The following is a 22502-nucleotide window of genomic DNA, read 5'->3' on the forward strand; positions in this document are numbered from 1 at the left end:
TTGTTTCATTGATTTTAATATAATTACAAAAATGATTACAACATTATAATCCTTAAATAAATACATGTTTTCGGATAATGAATGATTAATGTTTGATTGACATCTGTTTTAGGCAATTAGCGTGTTATCAGCCATTTTGCACCTGTGAGTTCGTGTGTTCGCATTCACATATAATTTGCAGTTGTAAAATCAATGTTAGAAAAACACCAGGGATATTTAAGCAATTAATAAGCTCATTAACGCCATCAGCCATGCAACTGTGCGTGTGCGTGTGTTTACTACGGTTTCGATTAAAGGTGAGTAATGACAATATTGTATCGTTTATATAAACTTGTGTTAAGATAAAAGTATTTTTGTCGACTTTCGCTAGGAAAATCGCTCGCTTTTTCAGATCAGCGCGCGCGCCGGAATTCTGAGAGGAAGTGGCGCGAATTTCTGAGGTGAGTTTTAACGACAAATAATCGTGGTTTATGACACATTAACATTATAATTTGTTTTGAAAGTAAGATAAATATGAATCTGTCCCTAATTTTCTCCGTCGCTCACAATATCTTTTAATTACGTTTAGGAGAAACCGTTGAAAATGTTTTGATCATTTTTTTGTTTATTTTCAGTTGAAAGAGGTCATATTACCAAGAAATAGGCTATAGCATAACCCAAATATCCACATTTAAATTGGCAGATTTACACAATCAAAAAGAAACATCTTAACATATGGTTAAAAGTCTTTTTATTGGTTACAATATCAGTGTATGGCAGCTTTATCACCATGTTACTTTACAAATACCAAAAAAATTGAGGAACAAAATGTTATTAAAATTGATTATTTGAAAATATGGCACTGAAAGTCTATACCAGACACCACAGTCCTGGCTTTATTGGCTCAAAAGAAGAAGGTAATGTAGGATACAAATGAGCCAAAAGTATATTATGAATACTTAAAGCATTGGGGTTCTAACATGTAAAATACTCTTTTGTTGCAGAGTTTGAGTGGTTTGGCATGTTTGGAAATAATGCGGAATAAAATCTTAACTCGTTTGGAAAAGTCATCAATGTTTTTCATTAAAGCCCAAGACTACATGACTACATTAGCCAAGGATAAAGACAGTTAGATGTTAAAACTGTTCATTTCAGCTGATCCGGGACCAACCACTCAAATCTTCAACATGATCATAATAAAACAACCACAAAAAGAATCACTGATTGGCAATCTTTCAATCTCTACATTACCAACAATATAATTAAATTCTAACCAATACAAATAATACCAGCAGACAAATTTCCTGTTTAAATTGTAGAAGTAACTTCTAAATGAGACATTGCTACTAAAGACATCCCTTTTCACAGTTAATCATCTTAAAACTTAGCAAAAAAAAAACACATTTAAACCCTAAATTAATTATTTTACGGTGTGGTGAACGGTGAAAAGGTTTTATTTATGCTGAAAAGCATTTTCATACTGTAAAAGGACAAAATACACTTTAATACCTCAACTTAATTTCAAGCCACTTTCCAATTCCCTTTTATATAAAAAAGGTGAAGAGAAAGATTTTAAATTCTATTCACAGTTATATGAGGTGTTAAGAGCATTAACAATGGCACAAATATCATTTTTAATCAGGCTTGTTAAGGTGAAAGAATATCAAGCTTGGTTACTGACACACACATCTCAAACAGCCTCGATCTGGCAACCACAACAAACACAGAGACATACTGTCAGAACCGATGGCACTTATAAATATGGCGAAAGTGAGTAAACGGCTTCATTGCTCTGATCTACAATTTTTTATCCACAGAAAAAAAAAGCCAAATATAGTGAGTGAGTGAGCAGTTAAATCATCCTGACCAGGTAGTGTTCTTCATTTCCACCTGTTTGCACACATTTACATGCTAAAACTGAGAGATTGCAAAAAAAAAAAAAAAACTTTCAGCATTCAAATGACTCCTAATCAACTAAGACGCACACAAAAATATTATATATACTTCTTTCGATATGCTCCATCTTTGTAACACTGCAACGTTAAAAAAAAAATGTAAGAGAAGGGTTTGTGGCCATTTCTAATCCGAAAAAAGCAAGTGTTATTAATTTAAAGCACAGATTTCCTTTGTAAGCACCAAAAATATTTGATATACTAGGATTGGTTCTGTTGTGATCACTAGTATTTTAAGGCTAAAGTTCAAGGGCATTAGAGACATTATAAATTTCATTATCAATCAAAAGCAAGACTCCTAAAAACGAGGTGTCGTAATGCTTCGAATTAAACATTCAATCTCAAGGCTGAGAAAATTCAGTGCCTTCGTTCCAAACACCAATAAATGATTGATTTAGTGGCGTGTAGAGAAAGAAAAAAGAAAGTTCAGAGGTCATCTGCATGTTTTACGCTTTTGTTGTCCAATGCATGAAAACCTCCATAAATTCACAAACTTTTTGTAATACAGACTGCAGTACGCAACGATCCGTCTAGTTTAGCGTTGTTTTCTATGTACACAAAACAAAGTAAAAAAAAAAAAAAAAAGAAAAGATTAATAAAAATGTCATGGGCCAATGATCAACTAGAAAAATATATACATGAACACTATGTATGTATATACTATATGGTATATACATACACATAATGCTGTACATATATACCATATCTATATTCATATACATGTATATTTACATATTAGACAATGACACTTTAATAATCTCTTATTATGATTCCTGTGGCCGGCGGTGACGATTGGCTTTTCCACGAGATTGAACTACATACTGAAAATCATGTGTAATAACTGGAATACAGAGGACTTGCTGTGGAAAGACGTAGAAATGGGACGGAAGGAAACTGGACCTGGAGATTTTTTTAATACCGCTCTCAGTTCCAGATCCGAAGGAAACTGTCCCATGATCCCGTGGCCACAGCCATCCCGTCATCGTTTACTCCTAAACAGCTCACCCTGTTGTCGTGACCGGCCAGGACACCTGAACAGAGGGAGCGATGCAGGTTATTATAATGCAGATGCATTAGGGGTGTAACGGTTCAAGTTGCTCACGGTTCGGTTTGTATTAGGGCTGGGTAAAAAAAAGTCATTGATTTCTCATTTTTACGAACCAATATCGATTCTTAAAGGTATAGCAGAGGATCTTTCCTAATTTTAGAAAAGACCCGCCCTCTCCAATTTTTTTAAAAATGCACATGCACTCTATTTGCTCCCGAGAGGGAACGCCTATTAAACTTTAATGTAGCTTAAGTTAACTTTTACTAGCAGTGATTTTAAATGGATTTCTCCAAATAGCATGACAAACTTTACCTGTCGAGTAGAATCTTTGCGACACTGGCATCAGTGGGAAGCCCAACCTGTGCTTTTAGCGCACACCAGCGTGTGAAATATTCACCCAAAATCACTCTGGTCTTGTTTCTATATTCTGCGGCCTTTCTCTTCTTATCATACACTTCGTATACATTTTTTCTCTTTCGACCCTCAGCCATTTTCAAAGGAATGGCTGAAACCGTAACTCATCACACATAACACACCAGAAAGCGAAAACTACATAGGGACGAGCACGTACGACGGCCTTACATAAACATATCACCAGAATGATTGACACTTAGGTGGACCAATAGTATAGGCTACCCACCCGGAAAAAGAAAATCCTCCGCTATACCTTTAAATCCCAAGAATCGATTAAGGCTAGTCGTCCTGTTTTCAGTTGATGAATGAATGGAACATTGTAGCGCGCATCCCATCCAATAAATCACAATAATCTTTGTGCTTTGTTACTATTGACTAGTGGTTGATAGGGGTGGGAAAAAAAATCGATTCTTAGATGCATCGCGATGCGGACGTGGACGATTCTGAATTTTTTTTTTTTTGAAAATCGATATTAACGTAATATTGACGGAACGCAAAAGACGGAACTCTGAAGCGTGGAAACAATATTGTCAAAGCTTCCACCCGGCTCAGAAAGGGCAAAGCGCATTACACAATCAATCGCAACTTTTATTGCCAAGGATTTGCGTCCAGTCGTTGAGAACCAGGGCTTTCGCGCTATGTTGCACACTTTGGAGCCGAGATACAACGTCCCATCTCTGAGATATTTTACAGACACAGCGATCCCCACACTCTACAACAAGACCAAAACCGAAGTCATGGAATCACTGAAGAAAGCGGGTAGGATAGCTGTAACATGTGATGCGTGGACATCCGTATTTTATGTTAATAGAGATTCAGAATATGTTGAAGTTTGTTATAATTTGTTATTGTTGTGATTTTTACTGTAGTGAATTTACTGTTGTGAAATGGAAAATCAATAATCGAGAATCGTTAATAATCGAAAATCGACTGTAATCGAATCGGGACATCAATAATCGTAATCGAATCGAATCGGGAAATCAGACAGATTAACCACCCCTAGTGGTTGACCGATATATCGGCCGGTGTTTGGCATTTTTAAAATATCGGCAGATAAGTTTTTCTGATTGGCCGATGTTTAAAGTGGGACTTTTATTTTGACGGTGCTCCGGACTTTTATTTTGACGGGCGGCGATGAGAACACTAGCGACGTCACAGAAAAATAGAAACCGTTTCTAAAATAGAGTCTTCTCGTGTCGCCGCCGCGGCTGGTTAGGACAAAAACTCATGGAAAAGATGCTTTTTATCGCGTGTAGTTAGGACAAGTGTTACACCCCTAAAATTCATCCAATAAGATAAGATGAAATATATATTAAAAACTCTGAAGGGCATTTGCTCTTACCTGCACGTTCGCCTTTTAAAGTGTCCCAGACGTTGCAGTTGAAGTCGTCGTAGCCGGCCAGCAGGAGGCGTCCGCTCTTGGAGAAGGCCACGGAGGTGATGCCGCAGATGATGTTGTCGTGAGAATACATCATCAGCTCCTGATCGGCGCGCAGGTCGAACAGCCGGCAGGTGGCGTCGTCTGAACCCGTCGTGAAGGCATTTCCGTTCGGAAAGAACTGCAGGAGTAAACAAAACAAATAAACTAAAATTCATCTACTCATGCAGTGTTACACAAGAGAAGCTTCTAGAACATAGTATAAACCACCCAGTAGTATTGGTTTAGTAGTATAATTAAGTTTGGTGTAATTAAGATTTATGAATGCGTTTGTCTCTAATGCTCAGTAAGACAAATATGCAAATATTAGATAAAAAAAATACAGTTAATATTACTGATCAGAAATTGTTCTAATATGCTGATTGTCAATGTTGAAAACAGTGCTGCTTTATATATATTTTTGGAAACCATGATACACTACCATTCAAAAGTAAAGATGATGCTGAAAATTCAGCTTTGATCACAGGAATAAATTATATTTTACTACAGTAGTCAACATTTAAAAGTGGATCAAAAAAGTTCAAAGTTGTCCTAAGACAAGAATGGGTATTGTTAAATTCAAGTATAACTTTGATGAAAGGTTTTTATCCACTTCAAATGTTGACTACTAGTGTATATATATATACACACATAGCTTTTTTAAATAGTTATATTTCACTATTTTTTTTTTTACTGTATTTTTGATCAAATAAATGCTGCCTTGGATCTTTCAAAAACAAAATCTTAATTATTCCAAGCTTTTGACTTGTAGTTTATATTTGAGACCCTGGACCACAAAACCAGTCACATGGGTCATTTTTTTGAAATTGAGATGTATACATCATCTGAAAGCTGAATAAATAATCTCTCCATTGATGTATGGTTTGTTATGATAGGACAATATTTGGTCGAGACACAACTATTGAAAATCTGGAATCTGAGGAGCAAAAAAATGTAAACATTGAGAAAATCTCCTTTAAAGTTGTGCATTTATGTTCACGATTGTGCTGCATTCACTCACAAAAATACATGTTTTATATATTTACGGTAGGAAATTTACTAAATATCTTCATGGAACATGATCTTTACTTAATATCCTAATGATTTTTGGCATAAAAGAAAAATGGATAATTTTGACCCATACAATGTATAGTTGGCTATTGCCACAGATATACCCGTGCGACTCGAGATTTTAATAATTGAACCAAACAGCAAGCCCGATTTTAAAGACATGTCTAAACACTTACGCAGACGGCATTTATATCCGAGACGTGGCCAGTGAAAGACTGCCTGCACATCCCGTCTCTGATGTCCCATAGTTTGGCAGAGGCGTCACAGGCTCCTGACACGAATGTCTTTGAGTCGGGACTGACCGACAGACTCATGACATCCCCCGTGTGTCCCGTGAAACTGGTGGTTTGTTGGCCCGTCTCAATGTCCCACAATGCACTGCAACAAAAGACACAGAAGCAAAGTTGAAAATTTCGTTTTAATTAAAAGCAAACACTTTTAATTCAAAGCAACATGGAACAAAAATTTGTTTAAGTTGCATTTAGCATTGCAATAAAAACAATTCCTGTAGCTAAAACAGCACGGCGCTAGCAATGACTAAGTCCTAGGTTTGATTTTCAATAAAATGTACATCTTTAATGCAATGCAAGTTGCGTTGGGAAAAAAAAGTCTGCCAAATTCCAAAATGAAATGATGAAAAAGTACTTATTGCCATTAAGGCACTTATTGCATTATTGTATGTAACATGAACTCACCATGTGGTGTCGCCAGAGCTGGTGATGATCTGATTGTCATCAAAAAAACGACAGCAAGACAGATAACCTACAGGGTTGTTCATTAAAAAGAAAAGAAAAGAATGAATTATGTATTGCATTGTATAAAATGGCATACAGAAAGAGTTGAAGAGTTGAATTAGAGCAGTAATGTGTCTGTCCACACTAGACGCGACTGCGAGATACGCAGTCAATCAATCAATCAAAACCCACAGCCAATCAGAACAGCGTGTGGGCGGAGTCTCGCGGCGAGTGCACATCCAATCAGAACAGCGTGTGGGCGGAGTCTCGTGGCGAGTGCAAATGCGGGTAGATTTTCCATTTGGCGAGTAAATCTCAAAAGGCTATCCGCCACACTGGCGGGTGAATGTTCATACCAAAATAGTAATGTAATAAAATGTTTTTAATAAAATGTTTGTCCCGCCATAGTCTTATCTGGTCGGTGAGTAGCCGAATGTAGACGAACTGCTGCGCGTGTGACAGGGCGCATGTTTAACTGAAGAACGAGCAGAGAGAGAGAGCGAGCCCCGGTCGCGCGCGCGCTCTCTCTCTCTCTCTCTCTCTCAGTGGAGCAAGGCGAAAGGCTTCACCGTCTCCTAAGCGCTGTCTTCAGCATACGAAATTAACACCCGCCAAGCGCCAAATGCTGGTAGATTTTCCGTTTAGCGAATAAATAATAAAATAAAATGTTCGGACACTCGGGAGGTCGTGAGATATTGCACACGTTACGAGTCAGTTAAACTGATATTCGCTTCAAAGCAGCTGGTACACGGCACGACTGTCCGTGAGCTTTCGCGCTAAACACAAGAGACCGGAGTTTTCAATGTTGCAGGCAATAGCTTCAGATAGAAAATGACCGAAATGTGTGTGAACAGTAGTGGACAGATTATGAACAGCTAAATGAACAGTAGCCATCCCTTTCAACATAAAAACGAGAGAGAGAGAGAGAGAGAGAGAGAGAGAGAGAGAGAGATTAAGAGTGTGTGTGTGTGTGTGTGTGTGTGTGTGTGTGTGTGTGTGTGTGTGTGTGTGTAAAATAAAAAATAAAAAAATTATTATAGCCTACATTTAAAATTTAGCTCTGGACAATTTTTTGTTTGTATTCAACATAATACCTTATTATCTCAATTAAATGTACTAAAATTAATGTATATGTGACACAAAAAGGCTGTTTATTATTTTGGCCGGTAAAAAATATGCTTGGCTGGTGGATTTTTTCATCTACCAGTCCCCGTGGCAGGTGAGCCAAAAAGTTAATTTTGGACCCTGGAAATATTACACAATTTAAACAGTATTAAAAATACATAGGCTACTGAGTTACTAAAACAATCTTTGTCATATAATACACTTGTTTGTTCACAGTTAGAACGTTCTTGTTTCCATTTGTTTAATTTCAAGATCTGAGGTGAATTATCCAGTGTTGCTTTTACAGCTACAAAGCTGGAGCACTAAATGATATTCAGTCACATGACACACTTTTAACATTAAATAAAGCACATAAACAGTGCCTAAGATTATCATTGCCACACTTTGTGTTTGTTGTTCCAGCGCGACGCCGCAGAAAAATTGAAACTTTTCTAAAATGGAGTCGATGCGTGTCGCCGTCGCCGCTGGTTAGGACTAAAACTCTGATTAACATGGAAAAGACGCATTTTATCGTGTGTAGTTAGGACACGTGTTACTGAGGAGATAAAGAAACGCGACTCTACCTGTGTGTCCGGCCAGTTCTCGGTTGACCCTGACGTTGCCCTCGCGGGTCTTAAGGCTGTAGGTGGAGCAGATGTTGTCCAGGCCTCCACAGGCCACGTAGTTCCCGGACGGGGCGTACGAACAGGTCATGACCCAGGAAGAGCGCAGGGGGATGGCGTGCATCTGAGTTAAAAACATACAACATCCTTCAGTAATACAGTACGCAAAACCTGAAGATAAACAGAAAACAATCCCCAGCAGGACTAGGCTAGTGGTGCAATTAGCAATGTTTCCATCAAAAGTTGCGAATTTAATTTGTGCGCAAAATAAGAATATTGATTAAAACATTTGCGAATAAAGTAGCGTTTCAATCCATTAGGTCAAAGAGAACAAAATCATAACTTCCTAATAAAGTAGGGGAAACCACTTTATATAATAATTTTCTTATATAATGAATTACTTGCGTCTCAGAGCGCGCAAATAAAATGCAATAAATTAAAAGATATATATAAAAAAAGTCAAATTTGCATATAATACACTACAGGTTTCCTATTTTAATATATTTTAAATTTAATTAATTCCTGTGATGGAAAAGCTGAATTTTTTATTTTCAGCGGATCAAATAAACGCAGTCTTGGTGAGCAAAAAAAAAAAACTTATTTCAAAACAAACAAAAACAACTTAATTATATAAAATAATATGTAAATATTAAAACAAAAACAAATCATGTCATGTTAACATTAACTGGCATCACAGAACCACAAACATGCAAATATGTTGTTAAAATATTAACTTCAAATCTCAGCAAATATTAGAGCTGCTAATAGATTAAAACAATTTTTTAAATAGCCGATAAAAAAAACAAAAGTTAAAAAGTCTTATTGGTTAGTTATGCACAAAAGTTATGCACATTTTTTATTTATTTATGCGATATCCGAAAATGCGAAAGAAAAATAGGTGGATAGAAACATAGCTATTGTTAACTTAAAAAGCAGCATTTAACCTATAAAAAATGTTGTTTTGTTGGTATAAATCAATGCATTTAGGTTGATTTGTTGATGCTTATTAACATCTTTTGATTTGAATAAAACAAATTAATTTAGATGTTACCTTTAGTATCTCATTATTACCTTGTTTGTCGTATAACCGTCCCATATGATCAGTTTGCCATCTTGGGAGGCACTGACAAGTAACCTAAAAAAAAGCCAAAGAAATTATATTCATCCACACTGCAGCGTATCCATAATGAAATGTAATTAATATGGGACACAGATGGGATTTGAGTAACATGGTGGGAAAGGCCTTATTACAGCTCCATGGAAAACGAACACCAGGGTCCCAAGCGTCTCTTCATGTAATATTAATCACACAGTTGAAAGGAGGCCCAGAGTGTTTAAAGCAGCATTTCCTGTATATAAAACCAATCGTGATGGTTAGGGATCTGTCACTCAAACACACACCTGGAGTCGCTGCCCCAGTGCATGGCGTAGATCTTGGCGAGGTGACCTCTGAGTGTGCGTCTCGTCCTCATCTGGATCCGCCCCACTGAGTCCAGGCCCGCTGTCATCTGCCATATGAGCCAGAAACAGCACGAGATCAAAGATCACACGACATTATCAGCTCCCATGAGCCAATGGCACATCAGAGATCTTACAGCAGCAAGTTCAGCTTCATATACTACAGCATTTCAATGTTCATTTACAAAATATGTAAAAATGCGGAAATAAAATACTGGTCAAAAGTTTGGAAAAATTAAGATTTTTTGTTTTGAAGTCTCTTCTGCTCATCAATGCTGTATCAAAAATACAGTATATTTTATTTATATATATATATATATATATATATATATAAGTAATATTTTGAAATATTATTACATTTAAAATAACTGTTGATAATATTGTAAAATATAATTTATTCCTGTGATCAAAGCTGAATTTTCAGCATCATTCGAATATGCTAATGAAGAATCATTTATTATTATTATCAATGTTGATGTTGATAATGTTGATCAAACAGTTGTGTTGCTTCATATTTTTGCTACATTACTACAGCATTTCAATGTTCATTTACAAAAATATGTAAAAATGCGGAAATAAAATACTGGTCAAAAGTTTGGAAAAATTAAGTTTTTTTTTTTTTAAAGTCTCTTCTGCTCATCAATGCTGTATCAAAAATACAGTATATTTTATATATATATATATATATATCGTATATATAAAAAATACTGTATTTTTGATACAGCATTGATGTGCAGAAGAGACTTCGAAACAAAAAAATCTTTATTTTATATACATATATATATATACGATATATATATAAAGAGTAGTATTGTGAAATATTATTACATTTAAAATAACTGTTGATAATATTGTAAAATATAATGTATTCCTGTGAACAAAGCTGCATTTTCAGCATAATTTGAATTTGCTAATGAAGAATAATTTATTATTATTATCAATGTTGATAACAGTTGTGTTGCTTCATATTTTTGCAAACCATGATACACTACCATTCAAATGTTTAGGGCAAGTAGAAGAAAAATAACTACTTTCATACAGTACTAAGGACGCATTAAATTGATCAAAAGTGACAGAAAAAGACATTTATGATATTACAAAATCATTTCATTAAATGCTGTCCTTTTGAACTTTCTATTCATCAAAGAATGCTAAAAAATATTGTTTCCACAAAAATATTAAGCAGTAAAATGTTTTCAAATTATAATAATCAGAATCATTATTTAGTTTAGTTTATTATTATTATTAATAATAATAATAATAGAAAACCAATGATAACTGACCAATAATAAACCAATAATAACTGATGCAAATCATCATATGTGAGCCTGGACCACAAAAGTCGCACGGGTATATTTGTGGCCATTGTTTTTACTGTATTTGATCAAAATAATGCAGCTGTGGTGCGCGTAAGAAGCTTCTATCAAAAGCATTAAATAAATCGTAATTATTCCAAGCGTTTGACAGATCGCCTCAGCAGTTTGTAGATAACCTGGTTGATATCAATGAATCACTAGCTATGTTTCCATCCACACGTTTTAATCCGAATTAAGTGATATCGAATGAAAAATGCCTTATAGAAATAGTAAAATTCGATTGAATTTCATGAATATCCACTCAAATGAAATGCGTTCGGTCTCATCGGATTTGATCTTGATCGATATACGGCTTATGCGATAAACGCTGATGGAAACGTTATTTGCCGAATAAATAATGAATTGCATTTTGTCTAGCAAAAATTGTTCGCAAACATTGGCTTGAATGTTGTGCGATTCAGTGCGAAAATTAACGGAAACACCTTAAAATGTCTCAAATCAAATCGATATACCAATTTGATCGCAAAACAGCATGTGACGTCATTACGCACTGGTTTTTATTCCCTTTAAAGCCGTTGGATGGAAACACACTTTCACCAGCTTTATTCGCATGAGGTTTTTTTTAACCGAACTTCAGATAATTCGATTGACAAGTGGATGGAAACTTAGCGAGTGATTTGTTTCGTACCTGCGAAAGTGTGGAGTCACTGCAGGCTTTTCTAGCATCCTGAAAAACAACAATAATTCATGACACAAAACTCAACACACACAGCAAAGGTTTCCTTTACTCGTCAGTCCAAACACACGCACTGATGAAGAGTTCCTCTTACCCGGATCTGGTTGCGAAGCTGTTCCGCTTCCTGACGCAACTGTTCCAACTCACTCATGGTTCCCGTTTGACCTTCACCCGAGACGACGACGTGCTGGACCTGCAGGAAATGTGCACATCTCACAATTATACAGTATTATGACATCATTCTTACAGTGCATGTGCTCATCTGTCAATCAAACATTGCACTAGTGGATGCATGCGGTCATGAAATCCCTTAAAGGGTTAGTTCACCCAAAAATAAAAATGTTGGGCCTCTGAGTGAGTTCACGTAGTGTAACAGCGCAGCGCTTCTGGATTCAGAACGGAGGCTCACTATTGGCCAGCATCACACACACATGACCAGCGTCGGCCAATGAGCGCTGCGCTGCGGTTCGCGTTTAAAGTCTGTGTAGAGAGAACGGTGTCGTCTTAGTGGCCCCTAATTTAATAACAAATTACTTTTCGATGAAAGTGAATTAATCAAAACTAACTTTAGCTGGAAAATAACATTATTCAGGAACCGCTATAAAGCCAAAAAAATCTGTTACCTTAAATTATACGTTTATCTCTGTAAAGCAGCTTTGAAGCAATCTACATTGTTAAGATGTCATGAAGATGACTTGACTTAAATTAACTGGTTTTATTCAAATCAAAAGATGTTATTAAGCATCACCAAATCAACCTAAATACATTGATTTATACCAACAAAACCACTTTTTATAGGTTAAATCTGCGGAAGTTAAAGGATTAGTTCACTTTCAAAAAAAGTTGCTGATAATTTACTCACCCCGATGTCATCCAAGATGTCCATGTCCTTCTTTCTTCAGTGGAAAAGAAATTAAGGTTTTTGAGGAAAATATTCCAGGATTTTTCACATAATCACGTTGGAAAGGTCACGTCATCTATCCAAGTTATTTGTCTGTGTACTCCGGTTCAAAAAGGTAGGGAAGGGCGAAAAACTCAGTCTCATTTTCTCCTCCAACTTCAAAATCGTCCGACATCTTTGTTTTAATTTATTTTTATTTTTTCGTGACCTTTTCCAACGTGATGACGTGGCGCAAGCACAAGACGAACAATTGTGGTTAAAAAGTATATATTTAAAACATTTTTAGAAAATGACCGATCGTTTTGCTGGATAATAATTTGCTAGATAACGTAATGCGTGGCGCGTCGCAGACCAGCACAAGATGAACAATTGTGGATAAAAAGTATACAAAATTGTATTTATTTTTAGAAAATGACCGATCGTTTCGCTGGATAAGACCCTTATTTCTCGACTGGGATCGTGTCGAGACTGAAGCTGCCTTGAGACGGACATTTGATCCTTCTTTTGAACATTGGGAGAGATGATGGCTGCCATTGAAGTCCATTCTGTGTAGAAAAATCCTGGAATGTTTTCATCAAAAACCTTAATATCTTTTCCACTGAAGAAAGAAAGACATGGACATCTTGGATGACATCGGGGTGAGTAAATTATCTTTTTTCTTTCGCATTTTGGGATATCACATAAAAACTGCTGGAGGGAAACGCCAAGATGCACATAAATAAATAAAAAATTGCATAACTTTATCCAACTCACTCAGAGGAACACACAGAAGAACATCAAGAGTTGAATAAAGTCGTTATTTTTGTGCACAAAAAGTATTCTGTTCGCTTGATAAACTTAAGGTTGAGCCGCTGTAGTGACTCGGACTATTTTAAACATTGTCTTTACTAACTTTCTGGGCCGGCAAGTTTCAATTACAATAGAAGCCTATGGAGGAGTGAGACAGCGCTCAGATTTAATCAGTAATATCTTAATTTGTGTTCTGAAGATGAAGGAAAGTCTGACGGGGTTGAACAACATGAGGGAGAGTAATAACTGACAGAGTTTACATTTTTTGGGTGAACTAACCCTTTAGAAATGCAATTACAAATGGTCAAAGCACCAGCTTCCTTTGAGCAAATCCATTTCGGCAACTTTAATTAAACGCACAAACTGATCTGAGAGCCGTGGGAAATGACGGTGAGCTCAGAGGGTCTTCAAAACCCCACCAACTGCTGCCAAATGCCACCCGTATGTTCACTGACCTTTCCGTCAAATCAAGCGACCGTGTCTCAATGTCTCCCTCACCTTTGAATCCATACGAATGCGTTAAGAGTTAGAAGATCTACTACAAACTCAAACAGCATCTGTGCGTTAACAGTACATGGTTTGGTCACTAGTCCAGCATCTCTCAAACTGACATCTGGCACAACCTAAACTGGAGGCTAGTTAGTTAGCTTTATGAGTATAAACAAATAATGTGACTGCATCCATCAAGTTCAAAACAAAATCAAATGAGATAAAGCACCTAATTTCAAACAGCGTTGTCTTTTTTCACTGCCGTTTTGAGGAGAAAATAGTGTTGACTGATGAATGTACACATGGTTTGTCTTAAAGCACATTGAAAACACCACATATACGTATAAACAACATTAAAAGCTTGATTTGCACCACAGGGGGACTTTACGATTAATAAATGCTGTAAAAGTATTTTCATTGTTATCATGTTAACTGACATAGTTAACAAATTAAACCTTATTATAAAGTGTTACCAGTTCATTTTATTGTACAAAGATAGGCATTTACCGCATGGTTATTAAAAACTAGGACTTTTTTTTTTATTGCATTGAATTTCCAATAAAAAATAACTAATTATGATATATACTGTTACCATGAGTATATTACTCATACCATTAGGTCACACTGCCCAACCACTACCAGACAGCAACACCCAACTTATGTGTAATACCAAGGACTACAACGATTTTTGAAATAGTTCTGTTTTAAACAATGTTTATGATTTGGTTTTGACCTTTATGTAATGATTTTAGTGATCAGACACAGATGATGTTTCCTGAGTCTGGCATTAGTTTATCTTTGGTCGTCGGTAAGACACCGCTGGGACCGTCTGTAGCCCTTTGGTTGGAGTGATTTAAGACCCTATGGATTCAAACTCACATCAGTACCTTTGAGTTTGAGTACCTAGAAAAGCGCTATATACATTTAATACTTTATTTATTATTATTATTATTAACTACAGCTACATTGAACTACAGCTTCAAGCTTCACATATTACATGTCGCTCTCCTTCAGACTAGGGTAGCGCAATTAATTAATCGAAATAAAACTAAATCTCGAATGTAACTCCATCGTACCTTTTCAAGTCAATGTAAACAGGTCCAGTATGGGATGGTTGGTTTATATATATATATATTAGGGCTGTCAAAAGATTAATCGTGATTAATCGCATCCAAAATAAAAGTTTGTGTTTGCATAATATATGTGTGTGTACTGTGTATAATTATTTATATATATAAAAACACACACAATCATGTATATTTTTAAGAAAAATTGGTAATATTTATATATAAAATATTTATATATAATATAAATTATATAAATGTATATACAGTATATAAATGAAAATATTTCTTAAATATATACATGAATGTGTGTGTATTTATACATAATAATTATACACAGTACACACACATATATTATGCAAACACAAACTTTTATTTTGGATGCGATTAATCACGATTAATCTTTTGACAGCCCTAATATACATATATATATATATTGTATTGGTATAGAGACATCTGTAAGGTTGTAAATGTATCTTTTTTTTTTTATTATTGTCTTCCAATAAAACTTGACAAAAAAACTAAATCTCGATATGGCTTAGTGAGATTATCAAGTGTGATATGATTAAAGGGGTACTTCATCCCTGGCAAATGGGCTTTCAATTAAACTTGGCTTATGCATTAGAAACAAGGTTTTAAAAAAATAAATGTGACTAGAGAAAACGCAGAGAAAAAACGCTGTTGTCTCCCCTTTTGCCAAATGGGTAGAAAAACTTTAACACCCATAATGCATAGTGCATGTCCAAGGCCACTCCCACCAGTCCGCTATGAATACACTTAACCAGAGTCAAATACCCATATTTTTACTAAATATAAACTTTTTTATTATACAATAAAACATTACAATAGTACAATTTCTTATTTTGTGTAATCTTTTTAAATAATAATTCATAAAATTAAAGAAAATGTCAAATTGTGCAGGCCTTCAAAACAAGCACTGCAATTTTTATCAGAAAAAAATGCAACAATACCCCCCCCCCCCCCCCCCCCCAAATCGTGCAGCCCTATTTTAAACATAATGATGATGCCAACCAGACTATACGGTGCTGTCTGTTATGGATTCAATTCAGATGCAAGTTTCATTCAAGTGTGCACCATAACACTAAATCCCTTTGACTGCAGGTGATGCCCGTCAGGATTCAGGAAGGTGCCAGGATGTGTCAGATCAGCTTGGCACGCTCTCCGTGGGCACAGATATGCCATGCTGGTTTTTCACTCCATTAATGATGACAAAATACACTGCTGAGCCCCATCCCTGACACTATGACGGAGGACATGGGAACCTTCACCCTCCTTTTACAGTAATACAAACATGACAAGCTGTGTGCTTTTATTTAATAACCCCATAAAGAGAAAAACTGCAACTGAAAATCAATTCCAGGAAGCAAATAATGGAAAGAGGGACTATTTTCCACACATTCACAAAATTACATGCAAAGTGAAATATTTCATGCCTTTATTTGTTATAATTATGATGATTATGGCTTACAGCTTATGAAAAACCTAAATTTAAATTTGAATATTGTGAAAATTAGTTAAGCTGTAAGCCATAATCATCAAAATTATAACAAATAAAGGCTTGAAATATCTCACTTTGCATGTAATGAGTCTATATAATATATTAGTTTCACCTTTTAAGTTGAATTACTGAAATAAATGAACGTGTGCCTGATATTAAAATTTTTTATATTAAAAATGTCACCTGTATATATTTGTTACATGTGAACATCTTCATGTACCTAATAAATACTGAAAAAACGATTTTGTTTGAAAATAATGTCTGCCAGGCCATTTCTAAATCCTTAAAATAATAAAATTACACAATAACCCACAATATTAAAGAACACACATCACAGTCTCATCATAACTGCAGATTAAAACGGCTAATTAAGCCAGTAAATATAAAAATTTGTCATGCTTTTGCATGGATTTGACAAAAAAAAAATTACTTTAGGTGAATCAAAACGGATTTCAACAGTAAAAGGTAAAGTGAAAGTAAAACTATAAGCTCGAAGGATCTCAGTGATTGCCGTCCTTCACCAAATACTTTAGGTTACATTTTTAATACGAAAAGGGGATTTTATGAACATTTTATTCAATTTATCCAAGCTGGAAGACATAACCAGTGACACTAAGGACAATTACTTGTGGAGTTCGTTCATATAACGAAGACTTTTATTCAAAACAACGGGCATTCATGTTTACTGTAGTAACCTGAAGTGTCTTAATCAAGGACACAATAATACTGTCATCCCAGCTGAGGGTTGAACCTGCAATCTTTCACTCATCACCACAGATATTTAACCACTACACCACACTGTCCATTAAGATGATTAACTCCTGCCAGGAAACACTTAATAGATTATTATAACGGTTGGAGTTCAGACTCAACTCTTGTGTGTATCAGGCCTCCTGTTGCTTCTTCTTTAAACAGAACAACCAGCAGATTATAATTTAACTAATTAGCTATACGTAGTCAAGATTCAGCCCATCATTCACCCCTAAAACAGTCAAAACAAGTTCAGCAATGCGTTTAAATCACCCAGCAGGACCTTTTACGAGCGTTTTACAAGCAGGAAATAGACGAGAGCAGAGAAACACAGCGTACGATTGTTTTTTTTTTCCCTCACCTGATCAGGCTGGTTTGGGCAAATTCAGCTCCTTTCAGATCCCTGGCATGTTGATAAGCGCACAGATAAATTTCAAAGCAGCTCAATTAATTGGAAGTCAATTTTAAACACATTTAAAGGGCCACGCAGCCCTCACGCGAGCTGAGAGTCAATTTTCACCAGCAATCTCGTCACCACACCCATAAGGGAACCGGGAACATGGCAACAGACTCGGCGGAGGGGTGGCTCGACACACAGGGGTGGCTTCGACAAGCCAAAAACCGCTGTTTAAACGCATAAATATGATTTATGTTAACTATATCAACATAAAACTACAATATACCGCCAAATTCTGTGTTTATCGTGTGAACACACACGGAACTGTAGTTGTTGGTGCTGTTGTGTTCCCCTACGGATGAATGGTACAGTCCGTCCGCTGCCTCAACAAAGCGCCTGTAGGAGAAACAGGAAACGTATCCGCTACGTGTTTGAGTCTCGCAGGGAAACTTGTAACATTGTTTCTGTCGTAGTAAAAGTTAAATTTAAACTTAAGAATGTTCGGAAACATTGGTCTGATTTAAAATTCCATTGTTATTACTTAACATTATGTTGTGTTAGAGATAGATAGATAGATAGATAGATAGATAGATAGATAGATAGATAGATAGATAGATAGATAGATAGATAGATAGATAGATAGATAGATAGATAGATAGATAGATAGATAGATAGATAGATAGATAGATAGATAGATAGATAGATTGATTGATTGATTGATTGATTGATTTATGGATAGATTTATTGATTTATGGATAGATAGATAGATAGATAGATAGATAGATAGATAGATAGATAGATAGATAGGGATGATGGATGGATAGATAGATAGATTGATTGATTGATTGATTTATGGATAGATTTATTGATTTATGGATAGATAGATAGATAGATAGATAGATAGATAGGGATGATGGATGGATAGATAGATAGATAGATAGATAGATGGATAGATGGATAGATGGATAGATGGATGGATGGATAGGTAGACGAATGATAGATATACCATAATAAAGTGCAGTAAATACAATTTTTGCACATGCACACAAAAAGATAGATAGATAGATAAATGGATTTATGAATAGATAGATAGATAGATAGATAGATAGATAGATAGATAGATAGATAGATAGATAGAATGTACCATAATAAAGTACTATATACACAATTTTTGCACATGCACACACAAAAACAAAACAAAGATGTATTGCACAGATTGAAACGTATTTTGTATACATTATCAGTTTATTGTACATATATAATTTTGGGCTGTGTAGGCTATTGTATATTGTGTTAAATGCTGAGAGCAATTCAATTACTCTTATTTCAAAATTTATGATAAATCCACTCGCATTTGGAAATGTTGAATATTTAATGGCATCAATGAAAGCGAACAGTGGGAGAAGAATCAATGGCGTGAGTTGAAAGCGATCTGTCCTCTGTCAGAGACGGGATGGGGTCTCTCGGGGCTTTCACCTCTTTCAGCGGCTTCCAGATGGGGTCACAGCCCCTCGGTTATTGTTCTCATTAAAATCAGAATCATATTAGTGACATATATGTGGGATATATACTACATGTATGAGGAAAATAAGTGTCTCGGGCAGCTGTTCAGAGAGCAGTGGCTGAGGATCTGCGGAGCCGAAGGGAAGAGCATCAGAAACATGATGCTAAAAAAAGATGCAGCATGGCTATAAATAGACGTGTTAATATGGAGAGGATACCCTGCTTTTGTTGTCTCAAACACAGGCACATGTCTACATGTGGGATTGAACATCTTTCTTATAAGACAGCTAAGAAAATGCGAAATAAATGGATGATTTTTTAAAATTATATCGCTGTGGTTATACCATGAAACACCAAAAAAGAGTGGATACACTGATACTCAAACTAATACCAGAGAATATCTATATAATATAAATTTTAAGAGCTATAGGGATGTATGCAATGTACAGTGCAAATGCAAATGCAAAAAAAAGCTGAATCCATCACTACATGTATCTCTAGGGGAGGCGAGTGGTTGCCATGGCAACCGTCACAAATGGCGCCTGACGTCAGGCGAGGAGGGACTCCGCAGAGAGGAGCGATGCATGATGCCTAACTGTACATTTATATAAAAGGTAAATATGAGTGAAAAAGTAATGCATGCTAAACTATATATGATGCATTATTAGCAGTACAATCAAACCAATCAATTTTAATATAGCATCTGTCAAAAACCCAAAGCCTAGATGTGTTATGTTTTATTCCACACATGATCTATCTATATGATCAAAACTTTGCTGAAAAACCTGTTGCACACAATCTGCTACATTATACGTCTGATTGATATTTCATGTTTTTTTTTTAGCAAGTAAAAGGCATTTTAGTGTAATTGTATTTTTATTTTTTTTACAAGTTTACAGGTTTGCTTGATTATCCACGTATAATTTTTATTTTAGACAAATAATGTTCAAATGTGAGTCTCAAATATCATTATTAGGCTTCGAGGAAGGTTTATTTGTTCTCTAATCTCTCTTAACCAAAAAATACATCAAAATAAACATTTAAATCATCGTATAAAGCAAATTATTGGCAGATAGAATAACGACTGATATTATAATATACATTTTATGTCAGTATAAAATCATTGATTTACATTACAAGCTTTTTGGGCCTAAATATCAGCATCTGCACCAAAATGTACTATTTCTGCTCAGTTTGAGCCTCTGAATGTGGCGATTTATTCCCTCCATATTCTCACTATATGAGCCATAAAAGCCTGATGTATGAAGTATGATGCTCAACAAAAACACATACTCAACATACTCTATGCAAACTTTTAGATTTTTGTTTTTAATTAAGGTTTAATATCCAGTATCTCCGGGTGTGTGAAGCTGTTGTGTCCCGCAGTTGTCCAGTAGGGGGCAGCACTGGCTCTCAGAGAACTCAACATCAGCTTCTTGTGATACTGGCGTGGGAAACTGTTAAGTTTGGTTTGTTAATTAAGGATACAAAGGTATGTTATGTAATTAACGTATTGCTTTTGCTGAAATTTTACATAAAAAAAAAAACAAAAAAAAAAAAAACGTTTTTTAGTTGTGAAAATATTGTATTATATATATATATATATATATATATATATATATATATATTTTTTTTTTTTTTTTACAATAACACAACAGTGGTACTGGTGTCTCCTAACAGCACAGCCAAATATTATCTTACAATCTTTGGATATACATGTTCATGCATATAAAATGATAACAAAAATAGAAATAATAATACAACAGGGCATATCTGAGTAAATAAAAAAAGAGACATTGTATATAGACCATCCACATATTGACTGAGGATATCGATTATTGTTTCTTAAGGATGAATGTCTAGTATATAATATAGGTCTTGTATTTGTAAATCTTCCTATACTCCACTACTTTCCTAAATCTCTTTATTTTTAACTGTCTTTAACTTACTGTCGGGAATATATTATATATTGTGATGTGATTGAATGTAAGCTCAGTCTTGTTTGTAAAACGTTCAGTTATTGATGCCTTTCTGTTAATGTTCAACAATATATGAATAATAGAAAATTGAAAAGAAGCAACTTCCTCCTGATGACCTGCTTTCCTCTCTCCTGCAGGTCAAAGGTCACAGCCAGCGTCCAGTCCTTCATTCAGGGTCATCCTGAAGATTCAATGCAAGCCTTTTTAACACATTATTAGATAAAAATTATCTTTGTATTAATTTTTAAGGTTTACATGTGTGGTTTTCTCTTTTCTCAATGATATGTTGGCTTTAATTAACTTTTTTATCTCAACAGGTTCCACATATCTGGATTACGTTAAATAAACATAATTTGTTCATGTAACTTCAACATCATGGAATTAAGTAATTTTAAGCGACCTAATTTAAGTAATCTCAAAGTTAATTTTTTAAGGTTTCCTGACATGATTCAAGTGTTTATTATTTTCATTCATCCATTAATATTTCATTTATTTTAGTGACACATGATTAAATTGATAGACTATAGCTAGCTATTTGTTAGCATTAGCACATATTAGTATCTTAAATGCTAATATTTACATGCTCCTTCAACCATAGCAGGAAAAAGTAACTAAATCAGTCACAGCCAATCAAAATGCTCCACTCTTCTCCACGATGGTAACCCACTGTAATTAAAATGGTTCTAATAATTCCAATGTAATTGAACATTAAACACAATTACACACGATCAAGTCTTCCCCTTTTCTCACTTTATCAAAAAAACACTTAATTTTAACATTTATTCATATTCATATGCAAAGCATGCTGGGAACTAACAAGCACCGCCCAGCTTCAGTTAATGCAACACAAATCATTTAAATGAGTTTAAAGTGATTTGAAGTTTGAAGTAGTTTAAAGTTGCTAGTGTGTTTCTAGAGGGTTGCTAAGGTGTTCTTGGTGGTTGCTAGGCGGTTGCTAGGGTATTTTGGGGGGTTGCTAGGGTGTTCTGGGTGGTTGCTAGGGTATTTTGGGTGGTTGCTAGGGTGTTATGGGTGGTTGCTATGGTGTTGCTGGTGAGTTCTAAGGTATTTTGGGTGGTTGCTATGGTGTTGCTAGGGTGTTCTAAGGTATTTTGGGTGGTTGCTAGGGTGTTACGGTTGGTTGCTATGGTGTTGCTAGGGAGTTCTAAGTTAAAATTAATTTTTAATGTCCAAAGAGTTCCATAAACTGATCCCAATTACAAGAATCCCCTTTTGTGTTTGTGAGGTGCGTGAATATA

General features: G+C 35.3%; 1 protein-coding gene and 1 long non-coding RNA gene across 2 annotated transcripts; one reads left to right on the forward strand and one right to left on the reverse strand.

The window, feature by feature from the left end:
- Nucleotides 1–713: 713 nt before the first annotated feature.
- On the reverse strand, nt 714–17923 carry gnb4b (guanine nucleotide binding protein (G protein), beta polypeptide 4b). Its single transcript, XM_079596575.1, has 10 exons — nt 17726–17923; nt 11947–12045; nt 11805–11843; nt 9744–9850; nt 9414–9477; nt 8304–8466; nt 6577–6643; nt 6058–6259; nt 4736–4952; nt 714–2962 (listed from the first exon to the last, which is right to left on the reverse strand). The coding sequence occupies exons 2-10, from the start codon at nt 12001–12003 to the stop codon at nt 2856–2858; spliced, it is 1023 nt and encodes a 340-aa protein (XP_079452701.1). The 5' UTR covers nt 12004–12045; nt 17726–17923; the 3' UTR covers nt 714–2855.
- Nucleotides 17924–19778: 1855 nt separating this feature from the next.
- On the forward strand, nt 19779–21764 carry LOC306990916. The gene is made up of 3 exons (XR_013795976.1): nt 19779–19878; nt 20616–20756; nt 21381–21764. It is a non-coding gene; the product is annotated as an uncharacterized lncRNA (long non-coding RNA).
- The last annotated feature ends 738 nt before the right edge of the window (nt 21765–22502 follow it).

Source organism: Phoxinus phoxinus (genome assembly GCF_949152265.1).
Source record: "Phoxinus phoxinus genome assembly, chromosome: 22".
NCBI classification, from domain to species: Eukaryota; Metazoa; Chordata; class Actinopteri; order Cypriniformes; family Leuciscidae; genus Phoxinus; species Phoxinus phoxinus.